The following is a 22,656-nucleotide window of genomic DNA, read 5'->3' on the forward strand; positions in this document are numbered from 1 at the left end:
GTTGAATAAATTCAAAAGAACAGGATCTGTTAATGATGAACCAAGATCTGGATGTCCACGTGTCCCAGAAGATGCTGTAAATGCAGTACGAAATGCTACCGTTTTATAATTGAATTTAACATAGTTACCCGTAATTTCACTGAAATACATAGGGACTCTATGAATACCCTGTGCAGTAATTATCTGATACGCACTAAGTCTTTAACATCTTACAATTGTGGCACTGTAGTTTCCCGAGGTGTAAGAATTCCCAAGTCTTTAACTTCATAAGACTTTCCCGAGTGTGAAGATGTGACATGATCTCCTTTCTTTAACGTACCATCAACCACCAATATCAAGCACACAACTCCCTGAAATAAAAGGAAGAAATATAACGACCCTATGTACAAGAATTTCATAAAGCCTAATATAATACTGTACAATGCCGGGTATTATGCAATATTCAATGATCAACAAAAAAAAAAAATATTCAAACATCTACTACATATTCAAAAAAAGTAGTGACACGAAATTTTCTCTTATGTGTAAAATAAAGTCCTCATAGCCTGTAAAGATCCAAGGACTACTGAATGAATGACTCATGGATATTCCTCTACAATCATCAACCTTGACCCTTCCTTCCCCAAAATTTCCATGATTTCAACTACAGTGGTCCCTCGGTTAACGAACACAATTTGTTCCACAGAGTCATTCGTTAACCGAAAATTTTGTTAACCAAATCTATTATTAACAAAACATTAAATATAAACTAAATACAGTACTGTACTGTACAGTATACTGTATAATAATAAATAAAAAACAATAGAATACTGTATTTTAACTTACTTTGAGGAGGTGTATGTTATATTCCCGGCAGCTTTGTTTACATATCAAACAGCTGATTGTAGAGGCAGTCGATGATGACATGCCACAATCTTTACAGAGTGCATTGGTTCTAATGCCTTCTTCATGTTTTGTAATAATTTCTGCACTGTATAATATCAATATGTTAACTAAATTTCAGAATGACCAATAATTTCAATGTAAAAATGCAAAAATATTCAAGAGACCAACAAACTGGATATTCACTCCACTGTAAACAAAGTTAAACCGGGAAGCATTGTTGGGTGATTCAATCAGCTGATTGGCACACTAAAACTGTTCCCTGTACTGTATATATTATCAATATGTTTACTAAATTTCAGAATGACCAATAATTCTAATATAAAAAATGCAGGAATATTCAAGAGCACAACTTTCTTGATATTTACTCCACTGGAAACGAATGTAAACATAGAACTGATTACCCGGTACTGTATTGGCGGACTGGCCAATCAGCTGATGCGCACAACAAAACGTGTTTGTCGTAAGGATTTCGTGAATCAAACTGAAAATCCTTATGGGAGCTAATTCGTTAACCGAGGGACCACTGTAATCATGTTAGTTGGTCATGTTTCTGAATACTGGACATTCTTATCTCTTGGGATCCAGTTGAAACACCAAACATACTAAATATTCTGTTCCCTAACATCAGTTATGATTTCCTGTTTCAGAATACATCCTTGTACAAGTAAGCACAATATGGCCCCCCATATATTTCTGCATTCTTTAATCACAGCATATCGTTTACTCCTATGGGTCCTCCTTGACTTTATACTTTCATTTTACACACAATATCCTACATATCTACAGGAATTTCTTATTATTTTGAGAAAGTACAGTACACACAATTGCAGGGTTTCAATTGTTTCTCTTACTTTGACAACACAACATACATATATTGTTTCTCACTATTGATCTTTTTTTATTTATGGTCCTTTATTATTATTATTATTATTTAATATTATTATTATTATTTAATATTTTTTCTAATTTTTTATAATTTTTATCATTATTAATACAGTGATCCCTCAGTTAAGGAATGCCACGGTTAACAAAATTTTGGTTAGCAAATTACCTTCAATAAGAATCTTCAATTTGGTTAACGAACAAAAATTCGGTTAACGAAATTTTTACAAAATCATGTCAACATGTTTGCGCTTGCTCACCAGCTGGAATATTAGTCCGCCAATACAGTAATCGGTTCTAGGGCTTAAATTCGTTCCCATTTGAGTAAATATCAAGAAGGTTGTACTATTCAATAATTTTCCAAGTACTTGTAGTTTTATATTAAAATTTTTAGTCATTTTAACACTTATTTAACATAATTTCAGTACAGTAAACTAGTTTTTGCTGCGCCGATCAGCTACTTGACTCACCCAGCAAGGCGTCAGTTTGTATCTCTGGTTAGTGGAGGTAAAATCTTGCTTGTGGCTCTCTTGAACATAAACTATTTTTACATTTTTACAGTACAATTATTGGTCATTCTGAAATTTATTTTACATATTGACAATATATAGTGCAGTGTAGTGTTGATTTAAAGAAAATAATCTTGAATTACACCAAGTGAACTTAAAATTTTATGGGTGAAATGACGGCATGAAGCATCGAGTGATTTCTCTTCCACCCACCACTTCCTTCTCTTCTCCCTTCTCCTCCACCCCCACTTCTAATTCCCATCATCATCATCAACCAGGAGCCTTCTACATACACACCTCAAAGTAAGTGTACTTTACTGCATTTATTTTTACTTTGTATGTAATTTTCAGTGACCTGGAACCAATTACCCAAAATTCCATTGAAACAATGGTTTCGGTTAACGAACGACCTTCTGGAACAAATTGTGTTCGTTAACCGAGGGACTACTGTATAAATATTATTATTATTATTATTATTATATTTTTGCCCCCAGGCCCTGATGTGGGTCATTGACCTGTGCCCTGGTGGGCTAATCCCATAAAAAAAACAAAAATAAATTAATTAATTAAATAAATAAATAAAACTGCATCTCCAAATGTATCAGTTATCTCAGCTTTGAGATTGAATGTACAGTAAAACTGTATTAGACTGAGCATATTTAACAATTTGGCATCAGAGTGGATGAAAAAAAAAAAATAAAAAATTTCCAGCTCATAAAATCATTCATTAAAAATTGTAACTCTACTATACACACCTTGTACTTGTCAAACCAAGAGTCAAAGAGAAGGACACGGAGGGAAGCTTCTTTGCTACATTTCCCCTTTGGAGATGGCACTCCCTCAATAACAGCCTCTATAACATCAATTACACCACTTCCCAACTTAGCAGATACCTGTAAATAAAATTTTTTATTGCATTTATTACGAATCTATCAAATTATTACAGCACATGCATTCTCTGGCTACAACCAAAATGGATACTGTGTAATAAAAAACATTTCTCAAAATAAAGCACAAGACTGTTTACTCAAACCCTCTAAAGCAGGTATGGGCCACATTCGGCCCAAACCATGTCTCTGTGCGGCCTGCGAATTGATTGAGAAGTATTATACAGGTGCTCCTCTACTTAAGAACGTTCAACTTACAAACATCATCACTGAGGGGATTACCTGCCAGAACAGGTGTTTAATGTGGATGAGACTGGGTTATTTTGAAGAAAATTCCAGATAGAACAAACATTACCTAAGAGGAGAAGAGTGAGCCAAGTTTTAAGGCTGTATTAAAGGGTATAGCTGTACTAAATATCCATAATCTTTTAATTTTTTACAATATGTTTGGTATCTACAAGAGTAAAGTTGGACTCGCAAACAAGCCTCAGGAACGTAACTAGTTTGTAAATAGAGGAGAACCTGCATATGGTTCATCATGATTAATAAAACATCTTCAGTAATAGAGAAAAAATACAATACTGTATGTAATTTGTAATATGACTTGAAAATGAAAGGATAAGCTGTATCAGAAGGTTGTTTAATCAAGGTGCATTTGTGTGAGAGGTTTCAACAGGGGTCACAATATCACACTATAATATTTGATATGAAGACACCTTCCTAACAACGTTATTTACCACCTTTGAGTGTTATACTGTATGATGGCTCAATTTGGTTACTTGTACACTTACACAAATGATTACCCTGTAATGCATAAACCAGGGTATATGCAAATAAACAAAATTGTACAATACAGTGGTCCCTCGGTTAACGAGCACAATTCATTCCAGAAGGTTGCTCGTTAACCGAAACCATTGTTTCAATGGGTTTTTGGGTAATTGGTTCTAGTTCACCGAAAATTGCCTAAAATCAACAAAAAAGGTAGTAAAGTACACTTACTTTGAGGTGTGTATGTAGAAGGCTCCTGGATGATGATGATGATGGGAATTAGAATGGGGGTGGAGGAGAAGAGAAGGCACTGGGGTGGAAGAGAAGTCACCCCATGGTGCCATTTCACCCATAAAATTTTAGTTTTCTTGGTTAATTCAAGATTATTTTCTTTAAATCAACACTGCACTGCATTATATATTGTCAATATGTAAAATAAATTTCAAATTGACCAATAATTTGCTTGGAAACACAGAAAAAAAGCGTTCAGTTGAAGAGAGTCTCAAGCAAGATGTTACCTCCACTGAAAAGACACAGAGACTGACGCCTGTATGGTGTGTTGACAGGCTGTTTGGCGCGCAAAAAAATAGCTTCCTATACTTCAATTATGTTCAATAATTGTTAAAATGACTAAAAAATTTAATATAAAACTTTTAAAATTATTGAATAGTACAAACTTCTTGATATTTACTAAAATAGTAAGGAATTTAAGCCCTAGAACCGATTACTGTATTGGCGGACTAATACTACAACTGGTGGACCGCCAAATGCAAGCAAAAACATGTGGAGGGGCGCTCGTTAAAAACTTGTTAATCGAGGGATTGCTCGTTAACCGAAGTTAAGAATCTTATGGAAGGTAATTCGTTAACCGAAATCTCGTTAACCGAGGCGCTCGTTAACCGAGGGATCACTGTACAATATTACTTATTAAGTGATTATAAATACACTACAATAGTATTTATTAAGTGCAGAAAGTCAGATCAGCAACCTGGGACTTGGTCACAATTTTTGTGATGCCATATGGCAGCAGGGTTTACCATTAAACAATGAGTATGAATGAGCATAAATTTTTTTACATATATCTACCTAAAATTAAGAGTTGAAAAGTACTTTATACCTTATGATAATTAGCACTATTTCTTTTCACTTTTTTATGTAAGATTGTGTGTATTTGTAACTAAATAAAAAAGGAAGAAAATTACATACAGTATATCTACCAATACATAAATTATAGTTCACAGGTGGGGATGGTTGGAAATATCCCCACTCAGCCCAGGAGCTGTGCTAATTTTAAATAATTCATTCTAAAACACAGCCAGGTTTTGAAGCATTCCTGATACTGGGACACCAGATAAATGGTCCCATACCTGTATTGCCGTTTCCTAAACATCTAACCCTCTTACCGAGTGTGTCCTTCATCCTAAATTTTCTAGTCTTTGGTCTCCCCCTTTCCATCCTACCATACATCCCTGAATTACTTCTCAATACTGTACAAACATACCACCTAAACAAACCCTGATCCTCTCTGAAACTCCATTTATACATTTCCGGTTTCTGTATTCCTTATTCTCTGCCTCCTATTCACCTCACATACCGCTCTTAAGCACTTTCTTCTGTTTCTAATAAGGTCCTTCCTCTTGCACCCAGAGTCTGTGCTTCACACCTGTATAATGCTGTGTCTGCTTAATGATGCTCTTGTGTATCCCAATCTTTATCTCTTCTGATATGGTATTCTCTTATTTTCTTGTCTCCACTAATCAGTGATTCATCATTCAATGCTCCTTGTTCCATTTGTTGACAACCAGTTCCAGATATCTGAAACATCTCAATTCCTTCATTTTACCTCCATTCAAGATGCTATCCTTTATCCATTTCTCCATGTTTACTTATTTTCATAATTTTTTATTTATTCACATGCATTATGAACTTCCCTTAAGTATTCATTCTTTCAAACTCATTAACATTAGTAAATTGTCTTTTATATTGCCCAGTGGAGTAGCTGACTCACTCACTACCATTACCACATAAATCCTGAACAGCCAGAGACTTAAAACATCCTTCATGTAGTCCTACCTTCAATGGAGACCATTTCCCTCATTCCAACAAATTCCTCACACAAGCTTTGCTCTCCCTAAATAAACTCAGGACACCTTTCAATAACTTCATTTTTTCAAAACTTCAATATTATCTTTATACAGTACTGTATCTGCTTTATCATGTACCTTTTTCAGATCCATATACTGTATACCACACACTACTACACCCATCTCCCCCCAAAAAATATCTCATGCTTTCTCATGTAAATATTTGGTTCATACATCCAATCTCTTTCCTGGACTCACTCAGCACTTCCCCTAAAATACTGTTTTTGCTACACCTCTCTCAATAGTAAATCTAACATACAATTGAACTGGATCTTTACTCTCTTCTCATGTCCAGTATTCCATCTTTTGCTTTGTCAACAATTCATTTCAGAATGATGTACTTTTTTCTGATTTACTGAATACATTACTATTTATTACATGGTACAGTACTGTAGTAATATCTCCGCTAGCCGGAATCCCTCAAACCCAGAACTGTCTGACAGCCGGAATTTAAATTTTCTCTAAAAATTCAGAGAAAATTTTCACAGTACAGGTAGTTCTGCTATAACGCGATAATTGTGTTCTTGTAAAATATCGTGTTATAGAAAATCGCGTAATAGAAATAACAGGGCTTATGGAGAAAATAGGGTTAGGTGCAGATTACTCGAAATCGAAAAAATTTAGTAGTTCGCCTAACACAAAGGATAGCACAGTCTAAATAAATGTTACATTCATATCTAATAATGAAATCATACAGTAAATGTAATACTTTACCTTGAAAAAATATGAATGTAACTTGATGGGGGAGAAGGGTGATTTTGAGGTTGATAACATCGAGCTTCTCTTCAAGTGTTATATCCTTTCTTTTACGATCATCACCGGGAATTCTATCACCAGAACGCTTCTTGGAGATATTCTTCTTTACCATATTCACAGTTAATACCACAAAATTGGAGAAATAGTAAGCAAAAATCGCGTCATAGCAAACAAGCGTTCGCGTTATACAAATATCGTTCCTAATTCATAAATCGCGTTAGAGCAAATTCGCGTTATCAAAACACGAGTTATAGCAGAACTCACTGTACGTTCCTGGAAAATACCTGAGATGGGGCGTTTCTTCCGGGGTTGAGACATGAAAATCAGGCGCATTTTCCAGAAATCATGAGAAAATTTTTCCGATACCTGGAAAATTCTGGGGATGGGTGATATTTTTATAGGTTCAAGAGATGATGTAATGTGCAATTTCTGGAACTTCCGAGAATATTTCTCCGTTACCCGGAAAATTCCGAGGATGAAGGAGATTTTTCCAGCTTTGAGAGATGAAATTATGCATCATTCTGGAACGTCCGAGAACATTTTTCCGCTACCAGGAAAATTCCGGGGATGAGGATTTTTTCAGCTTTGAGAGTCGTCTCGTTACCCAGAAATCTCTCATTCCCAGAAGTGCTCTGTACCAATTGTTCCGGCTAATGGAGATATCACTTGCATATCCTTTCTTACTTAAATAAATGCAGTCGGTCCCCAACTTACGACGGGGTTAGGGACCAACGACCAGGTCGTAAGTCGAATTGGTCGAAAGTCGAAAATGCGAAAATAATACATAGAAAATCTAAAATGGGTGTCTCTTTTTCTTCTCAGCACCACGAGAACTCTCACTTTTACAATTGCCAGCCATTTTAAAGGGAATTACAAACTAAAATTCTGTCAGTACACAGCGCGATCACTAATGTTGGACTCGAAAATACGTAATTTGAAAAATATTTTATACGACAGCGGCGGTCGTATGTCCGGGTGGTCATAAGTCGAGGTTAAATTAAGCTCCTAATTGTAGCAAGTAATAGTTAGCAGGTATACATGTCCTTCAAACTCCTTGCCCATGCATTGCCAACACCCACTCTTTTACCGATGCATTTTGTAAAATAATCTTCAAACCTCCCTCTAAACGCTGACTACATTTGCTGGTGTCTTTTGATTTTGTAGCTTGTCTGCTTCTTACCCAATATAGGTAAACTTTCTACTGTCCCTACTCAGTTTTCTTTGGTTATCTATCTCCCTTTCCCTATAACTTCACTTCACTTCTATACTGTTACTTTGATTTCATAACTAACAGCCTAGATCTAACGTCTCAAGAAGTCACATATTAATACCTGTAGTAAATCACTAACAAACACAAATCATTTATCAAGATGAGACCATACACATACCAGTAACCACTACCATCATCTATAAAATATAATTTTACACCAATAACTCCTTTCAAGGTAAATGAATCATTACCACTCACCTTTATATTAAAAATCAAAGTTCTTTTTCTTTTCTTAATTACATCCACCAATTATCCCATGCACAGTGGACCAATAGACTAATTATACATCCTACAACAATGCCCAATATTCTCAGTGTAATTTAAGTGAATACAGTAAACCCCCAATATAAAATACTAATTGGGGGAAGGCCGGCCTGTTAAAGCCAAAAGTTTGTTATATCCGGAATAATAAAGGACTCGGTCCGTTATACACCAACAATCCAAAGTAACTATGATCATTTAACTATGCTTGAGGAGCAGTTCACTTGCACGGTTAAGCCCTAAACATGGCAGGGTCTCGCCCCAGGAGAAAATATTTATATAACAAGCTTCTAATACAACTACAGGGTATATGCGAGGGTTGTATATTACCACCACTATCATTCTATTCCTGCTTGTTTAGTGACCAACTATAATACCTGCCAGGCATATAACTCAATTGAAAGTCTGTCTGTCTGCCAGGGGTGTGGAGTGGTAGTGTTAAGTCTAGGTTCATGTGAGCTGAGCTGAGTGGCTTGGTCACATGTGCCCTATTACCTTGTTTGCAAATATTTATGGCACTCGATACACTTGGAATTTTGGTATTTATAATAAATACAAGCATCCAGTATATTGTTTTCATGCTTGTATGTTTTAAAATACCCAAACTCAGTAGCTGCACCAAGTGCCATAAATTTTATGTACCGGGTAAAAGCAAAGTAAATTTCTCCAATCACAGTCTTTGGTCTGGCCAGCCACCCACTGCAAAATTGCCACATTTTTTATTTTACAGTACAGTGCTTATATCTACCAACTATATCAATAAAACAGTGAAATTAGAAATTAAAAACTTAATACAGTGTGTGTGTGTGTGTGTGTGTGGCTGTGGAGTGAATCGCTGACTTGCCCGCCATGTGGCCGTGTGGGTGACAGCAGTGATGGAATGTAAGATGGTCAAACTCAAGGTCGAATCTTGGAATTATTGTACAACTTTTAATTCTGAAGCTGTACTGATTTTTTAGTTAAACGATCATACATTCTTCCCATTGATTTAACATGATTTGTTTAATACTAAATGTACAAGAGGGAATATTATCCAAGAACATGAGAGATTTATTGAGTCAAATCATACAATATGCAATAATCTATACATTATGAAATAGTTTAAGATGAATGAACTACAGGAAAAAATATGATTTACATTTTAAGATACAAAACTATGTGTGGGTGCGCAGCCAGTGAGGTGTGCCGGAGGAGGGGGGAGGGAATTAAGACAGCTAGCATGAGGAGTGAGGGTCTTATTGTATGACAAATCTGCGCATGTGTGACTGCATGGTAGCGAGTTAAATATCAACTGTTGAGGAGCACTTGGCAACACTCATTTCAACTCCATCTCTCTAATCACTCACACCTTTCTGCTTTCTCACTCCATATTTTAAAATGTTATGTAATGTAATGCTGAAGGGATACAACTTTGCACATTTATACTTATACTTATCACAATCTCCCTAAAAATACTTAAGGTATCGTGTTTATTCAAGACATCTTCAGGTCATGAGACACACTAATCCCCCACCCAAGAAAGGTAACCTGACATTCCATCAGAAGGTTAGTAATATGAGACCCCCCCCCACCCTACCTCCACCTGACATTGAGTTAGGTCAGGTAGGCCCCCCCCGCAAAACACTTCAGCTTTCGTCTTTATTCAAGACATTTTCAGAAATGCTCTCAATTTTCAACCTTGGAAAAATTTTTCCTAAAGACGGAAATTTTTTTAGAAAATTCTGACTTTGGGAATGATTTTCCAAGCAAATTTCAATTCCGGCTATCTGAGAGTTCTGGGTGTGAGGGATTCTGGCTAACGGAGATGTTACTGTATTATATATGTTTATTTGGTACTGGTTTAATAGAACATTATCCAAAAAAATTATTTTCTCCAGAAAATCCCACTCTCAATCCCAGATGAGCTATTGCGCTGTAGTACAGTATATTACCGGACTTGTTTACAGAGTGTCGTTACACAGCTGATCATTCCTGCTCTTCCTAACAATGGTGCCAGCACTCACCATCTCAAGTACTTGATTTTTTGGTAATTCTAGTGACCCAGAGCTCCTTTTCTATCAAATTACCATATTTTAAGGCATATAAAACGCACTTTTTGTTTGAAAAATGGCTAAAAATATCAGCCTGCATCCTATATGCGAAGTTGTGGTCTCCCTCAAGGTAATAAATGCCTGGTTGCTGTCTCCAGTAGGCTAAATTCTACCTTACCCAACTCCAGAATTCAAAATATGTTGTATTACCGCCACAGTAAGATAAACTAGAAGAGAGAGAGAGAGGGTGAGAGGAGAGACAGAGTGTTGACGACGAATTTTGCTGAGGTGTTTAAATGGGCGCGTCGGCCACACTGGTAGCAGCTATGGCGGACAGTCTATCGCCTCCTACTGTAGAGACAACAGCTACCAGGAAGATATTATATTTGTTCTCGTTGGTCTAACCCTAGACCCCAAAACGTTAGTGTGATTGTGAGCTATTAAATCCTCTAAGAACTCTAAATAACTTTAATAAGTGTATTTATGTACTGTATATTGATCATATTATACAAACTGTGTCCTGATGTATCAGCCTTTGTTATATGTGAATTGTTCTTTAACAGGTTTTGACTGAATTATACTCATCGTGTCAACGACAAGGGTCTTATTGTCCTGCACAAGCCAAAATCGCTCCTATGAGCAATTACAGCTTACTTAAATTTTATTATTCATTTTAATTAATTAAAAAATAATTATTGTAAATATAAAAGTTCAATCTATAACTACTCTGTACTGCACTGATAACGATAACCGGAGACGATTACCGTCCGTATGGCAGACACCCAACTCTTCAGAGGTAGCTAAAGTGTAACCATTTCTGAACTCTTACAAGCATTACAATCTATTAATGCCATACCTGCAATATTTATTTTTAAATCTACAAATACCTGATGAAAATGAAGATTTACAGATAACCTTTTCACATTTACATCTGTTAACATCGCTGGCAGCTTGTAACCAGGGTAGACTAGTCTGTGTAACCACCAGGCTACTGGGCCAAGCTGTTTTTTTTTTTTTCAACTTGTATTTTCGGGCAGATACCGCATAAGTAACTTTCTTCATTTATTTTTACTTAGTTACATGCACACAACATCTTACATACATATTGTGAAAAAGTAAAAGAAATAATTGACAACAGTATTTTTTGTTGTAACTTATCTATTGGTATCATTTTTATTTATTCCTCACATTTACCGGTACTGTATAGTACAGTATATTGTTTTAAGAAAACTATGGCTACTGGAGGAAAACACACACAAAAAAGTTTCCTTAATACTCCCTGCTAAAATGGGGGAGGCGTCTTATATAGCCGTGCGTCTTACATGCTGTAAAATATGGTAACGAAGGCATAGTATAATTACAAATAGAATATTTTATGTGGCAACCATGGCAAGATAACCGAGATGTTTGTTGTTTGGAATAACGAGGAACAATCTCAACAAACTGAAGAGAAAATGAACAAATTCTCGAACACAAAAATTCATAAATTGTCGAATACTGTATAATGTTAAAATATTCCGAACTTGATTAATTTGGGTTTTTCGGTAATTCGAGTAATTGAGTCCATAATATTTTACCATAACGGACCCGAGTCCGTAATATATGAACCTAGTCCAAACGGGTCAGAGGGTCCGTTATATCGGGGGTTTACTCTCTATTTTACAGGTACTTTAATGGGCAATGTTCAGTGGCTTTCTTGCCCGTGGTACCCACCGTTTGTGTGTGGATATCGGTCACACTAGAATAACCCATTATAGATACATCCTTCTTTCCTCACACAGCCAAACTGTGGAATGTTGTGTCTCCTTCTGTGTTTCCATCCTCTTATAATCTGTCTCACTTCAAAAAGCTGGTTTTGCAGCATCTTGGTGTACAGTAAATTAACATACCCTGTACTCTTTTTATCCTCAAATTTTTGTTTTATTACTCATATTTTTTCACCCCCAGGCCCTGTTGTGAATCGATGACCTGTGCCCAGGTGGTTGAAAGTACAGTAATAGTATTTGAGTATAGTACAGAAGATTTCAAAGCAAAAGCAGTAAGGAACTTGTAGAAAATTATAAGAAATACATTTAAAGAGCCTCAGATTACAATTTCTTTCACCCAAAAAGAAATAATCTTTCTTCAAACTTGACAATGTAAACAGGATTTTAATGTAGCATGCATAAAGATGGTAACAACTCACTCTCAGCTTTGTCTGCCTGTTTTACAAAGTAGCCGCTGTAAATTACGGTATGTGACTGAATGAATTAACTAATGAAACAGGAAAATTTAACTTACCAAGAGAACCTCATCTGGATCAATCTCAAAGAGATTCATCAGTTGCTCCTTTACTCTTGCAGGATTAGCATTTTTTAGATCAATCTTATTTAGCACTGGTATGATTGCTATTTCATTAGTGAAGGCTAAATAAAAATTAGCAACAGTCTGAGCCTGAACACCCTCATTAGCATCTACTAACAGTATGGCTCCTTGACAAGCAGCCAATGATCTTGATACTTCATAGGTGAAATCAACATGGCCTGGAGTATCTATAAGATTCAGCAAGTAGTTCTGTAATGTAAAATACATAAATAAGTAGAGTACTGTAAATACAAAATCTGGTTTAAATTTTGCTAGTACCTGTAGCTTATAAAACAGGAGAAAAGAAATTTGACTTAAAAACCTAATTCATGGACAGCTCAACTGACAAAAATAGCTATATTAATTTTTTTTTTAATTTTTTTTTAATTTCATTTAAATAATTCTTACAAAAAAAAACTGCAAAGGTTAAAGAGTAGCTGTGTGTGCAGTGCTAGTTGTTGGTAAGCTAATATCATTATTCAACAGTGAATAATGGTAACTTACACATTTGTACCTACAACCTCATACCTCATTACACACTTGTGGTTTGACAATTAATCTAGGTTCAGTCTTCATACTGATGCACATTAAAAATGGACGAGTTGGCGGTCGGAATTTTTTTGTAAGATGGCAGGTCAAAGGGTAAAGAAAACGCTTAAATTCACTATGGTAATGATATTTTTTAATAAATTGGGCCAAAAGGTGTCAAAAATAGGGGTTAAATTTGCTAAAAAGTCACGTGACTGCGAAAAACTCTGTGATTGGTTGTGACGTCACTGGTTGGGGCGAGCTTCCCAGCGAGAGGAAGGCAGCTGTAGTTGTCCAACCTTCTCGGCTGATCGGACTAATAGGGGGGGGAAGGGTGTCCGTTTTAGCCGTTTTTGTCCGAATTAACCGATTTAGGGGTTAATATTGCATAATATTGCATGATACAGCTATGTGTATGTTTATTTGAGTGCCCCGTCATAGGAGTCCGTTTTCTCTCACTTCAGGACGCTTGAGTCGTCCGTTTTCTCTTAATCTTAGAGTGCAGTACACCAGTGACTTCTTTATTCCTTAGTAATGACACAGAATTTGCAACCCCAATTGCAACTGGGACAATCCCAGAACCAGAAATTTGATATGGACAGTTCAGATTTCGTCCGATTTATCCGAAATCCGGATTAAAGAGGTGCGAATTAACGAGGGTTGACTGTATTAGATAATTAACTGTGCTTTACTGTGCAACACAGTAATATTATTTTGAATACTGTATATAAATATTACTAAGCACATAAACTAATTCAATGGATATTAGCTTCCCATACTACAAATTTCATAGTACAGGAGCTCCCCGACTTACGACGGGGTTAGGGACCCAAATCCAGGTCGTAAGTCCGACATAGATAAAAAATGATAAAAAAAAAAGATAAAAAATAAATAAATAAATGTTTTTTTTTTTTAAATAAATAAAAAATCTACAATGAAATACAGTACACTAAATGTAATAAATAATGAGGAATGGATACAGTACAGTAAAAGTAATAAATAATGAGGAATGGATACAGTGTGACTGAGCACGTACCTTAAATGTAGTCAGCTGAATGCACACGGGGCCCCCATAATTTTCTATTTACAGGATACATGGAGACTATATTAATTGGAAGAAGCAGAAGAGGAGACAGGGCTGGGTGGGTCATCAATGTCGCTTTCTTCAGACAGGTTTATGTGCTGTGGAAACTTGCTGGTTGAAGGTATTGGATCATCTTGAGGGAGTGAAGAGGCAGCACTGGTGGGGCGTGAGGAGACAGCACTGGGGGACTTCTTGAAATAGATGTCCAATTTAGACTGCACAGTTTGCTTTTTCTTTTCATTATAAATTTCTCTGTAGCAAGCAAGTGCATCTTGGATCGTTCTGTCAACTTTGGCATAACGCTCATAATTTTGATCCATGTCATCAAACATTTGCATTGCTTTATTAATTGTAGCAAATGCCTCTGCCATATGTTTCACTGAAAACTTTTTCGGGGGTGCAGGTTCTTCTTCTACATTTTGTCTCTCTTCTTCCTCTGCAATTTTCTGTGCATCTAGTTCAATAAGATCCTCGTTACTGAGCTCTTCTGCTACACTTTCAACCAACTGTCCGACATCTTCTTTATCAATTTCTAACTCCAGCTGTTTACCTAACTCCACTATCTTGTTACTAATATCCGAAATAACTTAATTTTCATTAAATCCTTTGAAACTGTGCACATATCTTTTCAGGATTTTCTTCCATATTCCATTAATGCAATGTTTTGTAACCTGATCCCATGATGTACTAATGTTCTGTATACATGACAAAATGTTGTACTCCTTCCAAAACTCTCTGAGCGTTTTCTCACCTTCAGTAGCAGCAACAGCCTGAGCGAAGGTAGTGCGTAAATAATACGCTTTAAAGGCAGCAATAGCACCTTGATCCATGGGTTGGTTGATAGAGGTAGTGTTAGATGGAATGTACACTACCTTAACATCAGGGTGCATGTCGTCCAGGTGTGGTGGGTGTCCCGGAGCATTATCCAAAATCAGTAAAATCTTGAATGGAATCCGTTGTTGCAGACAATACTCCTTGGCTTGTGGAATGAAACAAGTCATGAACCAATCCTCAAACAGTATTAGGGTCATCCAGGCTCTCTTATTACTGCGATAAAACACTGGCAGTGTGTGCTTGCTGACATGTTTAAAAGCCCTGGGGTTCTCTGAATGATACGGTAGATCATGAAGGGCTTTAGCTTGAAACCAGCAACATTCCCCCCCAACAGAAGTGTAATTCTGTCCTTGAATGCCTTGAATCCAGGCATTGTTTTCGCCTCTTTGTGGATGTATGTCCGCTCAGGCATGCGCTTCCACAATAATCCAGTCTCATCCACATTGAATATTTGCTCAGGCAAATAATTCCCTTCCACAATCACATCATCTAACTCCTCCTTAAAAGCTTCGGCAGCACCAACATCGGCACTAGCTGCCTCTCCATTCACCTTAACATTGTGTAGACTGTAGCGTTTTTTAAATCTATCAAGCCACCCATGACTTCCTGTAAAGGTTTGATCACATTCATCTCCTGCCTGCTCCTTCAGGCTTTGGAACAGGCTTCTTGCTTTAGCCTGTATGGTTAGAAGGCTTAAGGGTACAAGCTTCTGTATCTGGTCTTCTATCCATATCACCAATAATTTTTCCATATCGTGAATAGGACCTTGTCTTCTCTTTGATATTATAGTTTCCCTTTATAGGTGTTGTTCCTTTCACTACTTCACGAATACGTTCCTTGTCCTTCAGAATAGTGGATATAGTCGAGTGTGAGAAACCTAGGTCACTTGAGATTGTCGCTACTGTTTTTCCATTCTCATGCTGTGTTATTATCTTCAATTTCATCTCAAAAGTAATTGCCTGTCTCCTTTTCTTTGGAACACCAACAGCACTCTCACTTTTACGCTTTCCAGTCATTATAAAGTCAATTAAATATGATAATAACGAAAGTTCACAGCGCGATCAGTATAGGATACGACAGTCAAACACAAACAAAGCGCTCCACTGAGTGAGTGTACCCACGAGGCGACCCGAGACGTGCCACCCACTCGCCCCGGACGGAAACGTTTCGGTATAGAAAATGCGCGCGTCATTTGAAAATATTTTTGGTCACGACTGCCGCGGTCGTATGTCCCGACGGACGTACGGTCAAAGCAGGTCGTAAGTACCAATGGAAGTAAGTCCATGTGGTCGTAAGTCGGGATCTAGCTGTATAAACATTTCAAACAATATTGATATTATTTTGGTTTTGGTCATCTGGGGAACCTTAAGATTATAACTATGGGATTAAGTACTTAAACAATAAGACATATTATCTACAGGTTGTACCTCTCTAGTCCGGCATTCTGTGGTCCGGAACGATTTTAGTTTGCCCATGGAGAAAATTAATTTGAGTCTGGTACTTTCGATGTTTGGCTAAATTTTGCCTTATTTACCCTACTATTTTGGTGAATTACTACCTGTAATAAAGCAACATCCTAATAAACGAACGGAAATAACACAGATAAAGTTAAATAAAAACTAAAAACAACACAGAACAGTTCTTATGTTCTACAGCTTTAGCTAGAGTTGAACCTGATGACTTGGCAACTTCGTCATTCGAGTAAAAACACACACAACAACATTGGCTGTCCTTATGTTTTCAACTTTACCACCACTGGTGGGTAGAATTTTTTTTTTAAATTCAGAAACATTAATTAAAATATATATGAACAGTAAATAAGTGTTGCTTACATAGTCTTATATAGAGTAATGACGATATGTTTTCACATGTGCACACTTACATACGTGAGCTCACTTTTTCCTTTACCATTAATGGTTAGCTACTTATATTGTTCCATTTATTAACATTAAATAACATTACTTAAAACAACCATATTAATTTTTTACATAAATTTTACTACAGCTACAACCAGGGTCTTATTTTCTTCAGTTTTATATGTAGATCCAGTCAGTCACTGGTTTTGTAATCAACGAAAACAATCCCTTCTCGTTTTCTCGTGTGTTTTAATATTATACATATTATTAATGAATTGTATTGTTCATTTTGCACACATAAAAATTAATTAAATCAAAAAGACATTCAGTAATAAACAATAATGAATCTTTTGTACATAAGAGAAATGACACTGCTTACACGATTTGTGCATGTCTGAACGTTGGAGGGCCGCTCAAACCCGTCGAAATTCAAGTTTCCGCCATCAAAATTTTAAATTGCGTAGTGGTTTTTTTTTGTGTCCAAATAAAAAACATCGAATTAAAAACTCCCAAAATTTGAGAACCTACTGTACAACATTTAACCCTTCAATATATCTTCAAAGAGACCACGGAGCAGTGAAAGTGGTGCTAGTGTTTCCAAGCGTAAGCACAAGTCACTATCTATCCAGGAAAATGGTGAATTTCCATGGTTCGGAAATTTCCATGGTCCGGCACCGGTCAGGTCCCGAGGTAGCCGGACTAGAGAGGTACAACCTGTACAGGATTTCTGTTGCAAATTTTTTTGGGATCGCATAAGAAAATACTGATCATATGTTAGGTTAGGGTATGATGAGTTATAAGGGGGGGGGGGTAGTAACTCAAAACTAGTGATTTCCGATAGAAATGAAGGTCTAAATCGTTCATAACACATCGCAAACCATCAGCAAAAAAACATAGTCTGCATGTCTAAGTACAGGGATGACCAAAACTTAAAATTTACCCAATATAGCCTATCTCGAATCTAAACATCAAAATACTTATGGTAGTTATAGTAAAATTTTACCCATTAATTAATATAAATGCTGATATATCCCAGTGGTTCATTAGTGAATCATCAAAACAATAACAACACTATGTTGTCATGTTTACCTAGCACAGGCATTCTCAAAACTAAGTCCAGACAATGTTATTAGTTCTAAATTTACTTGTATCTCCATCTAGTACTGATATGCTCTGTAAATGCACTGAAAAAAAAAAGAGAAAGTCTACCAGGTAAGAGATCATGGCAGCTGAGCTGCTGTGAACATGGGAGTTTTTAATGTCCAAATGAACATAAGAATGGAGGAAACTGCAGCGGGCCTATTGGCCCATACTGGGCAGTCCCATTTACACCCAAACCCTATTGCTCATATATCCATCCAACCTATGTTTGAAGCTGCTCTTCACCACACATTTCTTCACTTACGAAACATCCATGACTTAAACCATAAAAAACCCACCCTTAAAACTTACCGGAGGAACGTGACATTTGGGGGTCTGAAGAGGCCATCCTTTCTACTACCTCTGACTGCAGCGATGAGTTTGAAACTAGTGACGTCATTGCAAATGGCGGCCCTGTTTTTTGAGAAATAAACTTATCTCGACTATTATAGCAGGACTTACTTTTATTGCAAATTATATATACCGTATCACTTTACAAACGTGGTTAAGTGTATTTCTTGTGTTTACCCAGAACCGTCAACTCGTCCATTATACATGATTTATATGCTAAGGCACATCAACCTTGGATCTTGTTGCAAGAAGTACATCACAAATTTACCTGTCCACTATATTCATAAAAGATTGAAGCAGTCTGAGCTTTCACTGTGATTCCTCGTTCTCGTTCCACTTGTAGCTTATCCAGAACCTGTTTGTTGTCTGTGTTTTTTTTTATTGCACCTGTAAGGGAAACACCTCTCAGATTCCAAGTAAAACACAAATACCTGTACCTGTAAAGTTGCTGGGTATATCTACAAAGGTTAACACAAAATAATTTTAAGAAGATTGATAAGGAAGGTGTAAGACAATGTGCTAGATGAAGCCATACAATACGTATACAGAAACTCACCAAAACTGTATGACATTCTTATGTACAGTACATGTCAGATGACACAGCATAATCTTATTCATATAATTCTGTATATCATAACCAAATTCTGAAAAAATTTCTCACATACCTGTTAACTCCAATATACGATCTGCAAGTGTACTTTTACCATGATCAACATGGGCAATTATAGAAAAGTTTCTTATTCGGTCCAATGGAAATGAAGCTAAGTTGGGGACATCTGATACTGCTTCATTAGATTCCTTGGAAACATTTAGGCAAGTATGTGATCTATGTAAACCACGGCCATCTGCTATTAAATTCTTTCCTATGTAAAGTCGAGGTATACACCTGAAATAAATTAATACATAAATAAATAAATACCCATGTATATTTACATACATGTAGTGTGACTACCGTAGATGAGGTTTAAGAACACCTCCACCTTAAAGAACAAAGGCTGCCTATTGACCCAGTGTGGGAAACAGAAGTGGTGATCTGAGGCACTGTATACTGTACAGTACTGTACAGGGTACTGCGTTAGTACAGGGGTAGTACATGTACTTATACAGTATTGTACTCTGTCATCATCCCCCCCAAGTCCAAAAAAACTGCTACTTATGAATATTTTTCTACTAAAGAGAACTTGTTTCTTACCTAAAGAATATCCATAACCTGGTGGAGGAATCCCAATTATCTTAAAAACAAATTTGCCGATTCTTCCTGGTGATTGTCAAGAGAGTCATTTCAGGATGCCATGTTTGTGTTTCATCTGTTGACAAACACAACCCAGCAACTGACCAAACGAGACTCAGCAACTTTTCCATACCTTACCTCAGCAAAATTACTTTGTACTGTACAGTATACAGGGGGTCCCTGGGTTATGAACGGGTTCCGTTCCTGAGGATGTTCTGAAGTTGAAAATGTATGCAAGACAAAACACTTGCTATATGCATATTACAGAAAAAAAATTTAAATCCCACTATACCAAAGCCAAAGTCCTTATATACATCTAAAATCACTTAATTTAAGAGAAAGGAAGAAAGAGAATGACCAAATCTATTAAATGAAAGTAAAAAATAAGTCACCAGGTAAATTAAATATACTGTAAATTTAGAGTTCAGCCTCATTCGTATCTGCAGGCATTCATAAGTCAGGGACCTCCTGTACAGTACCATAAATTAATGTACCTAAACCAAACCTAAAACAATTTTCATCCTAGGATAGGTAGGTTTGATTGGTTCATATTAACTAACAGTAAGACAAAGCATGTACTGTATTGTAATTATATTTGTGTACAAGCAGCAGAAGCATTGTAAGAAGACCTCACCAACCTAACCAAGGAAACTACCTAACCTAACTTCCTAGCCGTGAGGCTCAACCTTCCGGCATTTTAAACAGAAAGAACTTACGATTATATGGTGTATTATGTTTTTTGTGGACGTGAGAGCAGCCACCCAACCCATGTGATTCATAAACATACACTGGCAACTGGCATCAATCGGAGAGCAGAGAAAGACAAAGTAGTGTATGCCTAGTCTCCTAATTACCTACCAAACGGAGCACTTTCCTTAAAAATTACCATTATATGAGAACTCACTGATGAAAATACAGCAAGAATATAAACATCAAAACAAATAACGTGTCACTTGTGAAGCCTCCAGTTTAGCCAAATAATATATTCTATAGCATTTCCGTCAGGAATGTATATTTCTCGAGTACTGTACTGTATTTTAAGCGATAAAATTACCAACAGTATTACTTGTTAAAAGTGGGCAGAGCTTTGAAGTAGAGGGAAAGTTTACCTTATTCATGTTTTGGTGATTTGTAGGTGATGGTAGGTGATTCTAAGCATTTTTACAAGTTAGGAAATGTTAGGTAAGGTTTTGAAAGGTTAGTTTGGTTGTTCTTTTTAAGTAATTTACCATTTCCCCTCTGCTTTAAAGCCCTGCCCACTTTGAACAACCAATATTGTGAGTAATTTTATTGGTTAAAATACTTAAAATATATACATATTCAACGGAAGCATTATAAAATAAATTATTTAATACCACACATCGTATTTCAGTGAGCCAACATATCTCAAACTCATTCCTGAACCTGTAGTCAGCGGGTCCGACTAATTACCCAATGAAGTCAAATAATGAATAAATCGGACTGCCAATCACTTCTCGACTAGTATTTGGTGTCACGAAGTCACAAAAAATTGGTAAACTTAATTTAATCTGAGTTAATAGATCGAGTGCATGTACCTAACCTAACCTAACTTAACACAACTCAGATTAAATTAAGTTTACCAATTTTTTTTTACTTTATGACACCAAATAATAATCGAGAAGTGATTCACAGCCCTATTTACGCTTGTACGACCATCATTTGACTTCATTGCGACTACATTTGGGTAATTACTCGCTCCCTCGGTACAAGCACGCGATCTATTAACTCAGATTAAATTAAGTTTTCCAATTTTTTGTGACTTTGTGACACCAAATACTAGTCGAGAAGTGGTTGGCAGTCCGATTTATTCATGTAGGACCATCATTTGACTTCATTGCGGCTACATTTGGGTAATTAGTCGGACTGCTAGTCAGCTACTTATTTGGTAAATCTTTACTTTAGAACATGAGTCCCTAGGTTTATAACTTTGGAGAGCGTCATGTCCGAAAGTAAAATAATACCGCTTGTTTGAATTGTGCAAGGTGGGCCGAGTTAGTAATGTGTGGGCCCAGTTGGTTATTTAAGATTGGCCGAGTTAGTAATGTGTGGGCCGAGTTAGTAATGTGTGGGCCCAGTTAGTAATGTGTGGGCCCAGTTAGTAATGTGTGGGCCCAGTTAGTAATGTGTGGGCCCAGTTAGTAATGTGTGGGCCGAGTTAGTAATGTGTGGGCCGAATTAATGTAGTTAATGTGTGGGCCGAGTTAGTAATGTGTGGGCCCAGTTGGAGGTACGTCTATCCTATTCACTCGACAATTAACAAAACTAATTGTCCCTACATGAAATTCTGACTTAGATGGTCCAGAAACACTAAGAGACTAGGGTATTATCATTGACCACTCAGTACACAATTTGGATGTTAAATACCTCAACAAATTTCGGTGTACTCGCATGTTGAGCCTCGTGGAGATCATCACCAACAGCTTGTTACTGGATGATGTCAGTCCTTCCCACTTATATTTTGTTATTTACATTTTATTTATGATTTATTCCTTGGTTTGTATATTCCATCGTGAATTACTTTAACACTGAGGCAACAGTCGGTGCTGGCGGGAGAATGTAAACAAATTAATGTTAAAAATCTACAACGAACAAGTAGAAGTTCTTTTTGAAGTCCAAGCTTTTTAATGCATGCCCTGCGGCGCCTGCACACACTGGGGGAGGAGGGGGATGTACAATGAGTAAATAACTAGAAAAAGAGTTTTTGTCAAACCACTTTGTCATTAACGTGGGCTAATAAAGCCTAATATTCCGAGAATACTGGCAAACGAGCCTAAATCATATGCCGGTGTCGGGTAAGGGTTACGAGCTTAATTCAAATGCATGTTTAGCCCCACGTTGCTTAATTGGGTGGTGCTGTGTAGCATCGTGTACTGTAC

General features: G+C 36.7%; 1 protein-coding gene across 2 annotated transcripts in view; it reads right to left on the reverse strand.

Annotated features, from left to right (window-relative positions):
* LOC121863409 (translation factor Guf1, mitochondrial-like) overlaps positions 1–22,354 on the reverse strand; it is a 63,724-nt gene extending 41,370 nt beyond the window's left edge. The window contains exons 1-6 of one of the 2 annotated variants that reach the window (XM_042362037.1): positions 22,145–22,354; positions 19,194–19,414; positions 18,797–18,915; positions 12,673–12,945; positions 3,032–3,169; positions 214–350 (exon numbers count right to left, since the gene is read on the reverse strand). In XM_042362037.1, coding sequence (XP_042217971.1) covers positions 214–350; positions 3,032–3,169; positions 12,673–12,945; positions 18,797–18,915; positions 19,194–19,414; positions 22,145–22,191 — 935 coding nt within the window. In that variant the 5' untranslated portion in view covers positions 22,192–22,354. The remainder of the gene's footprint in view (positions 1–213; positions 351–3,031; positions 3,170–12,672; positions 12,946–18,796; positions 18,916–19,193; positions 19,415–22,144) is intronic. The other variant, XM_042362038.1, reaches the window with a different exon arrangement.
* Between the last annotated feature and the right edge of the window lie 302 nt (positions 22,355–22,656).

This window comes from Homarus americanus, unplaced genomic scaffold (genome assembly GCF_018991925.1).
Source record: "Homarus americanus isolate GMGI-L3 unplaced genomic scaffold, GMGI_Hamer_2.0 scaffold19518, whole genome shotgun sequence".
Lineage (NCBI taxonomy): Eukaryota > Metazoa > Arthropoda > Malacostraca > Decapoda > Nephropidae > Homarus > Homarus americanus.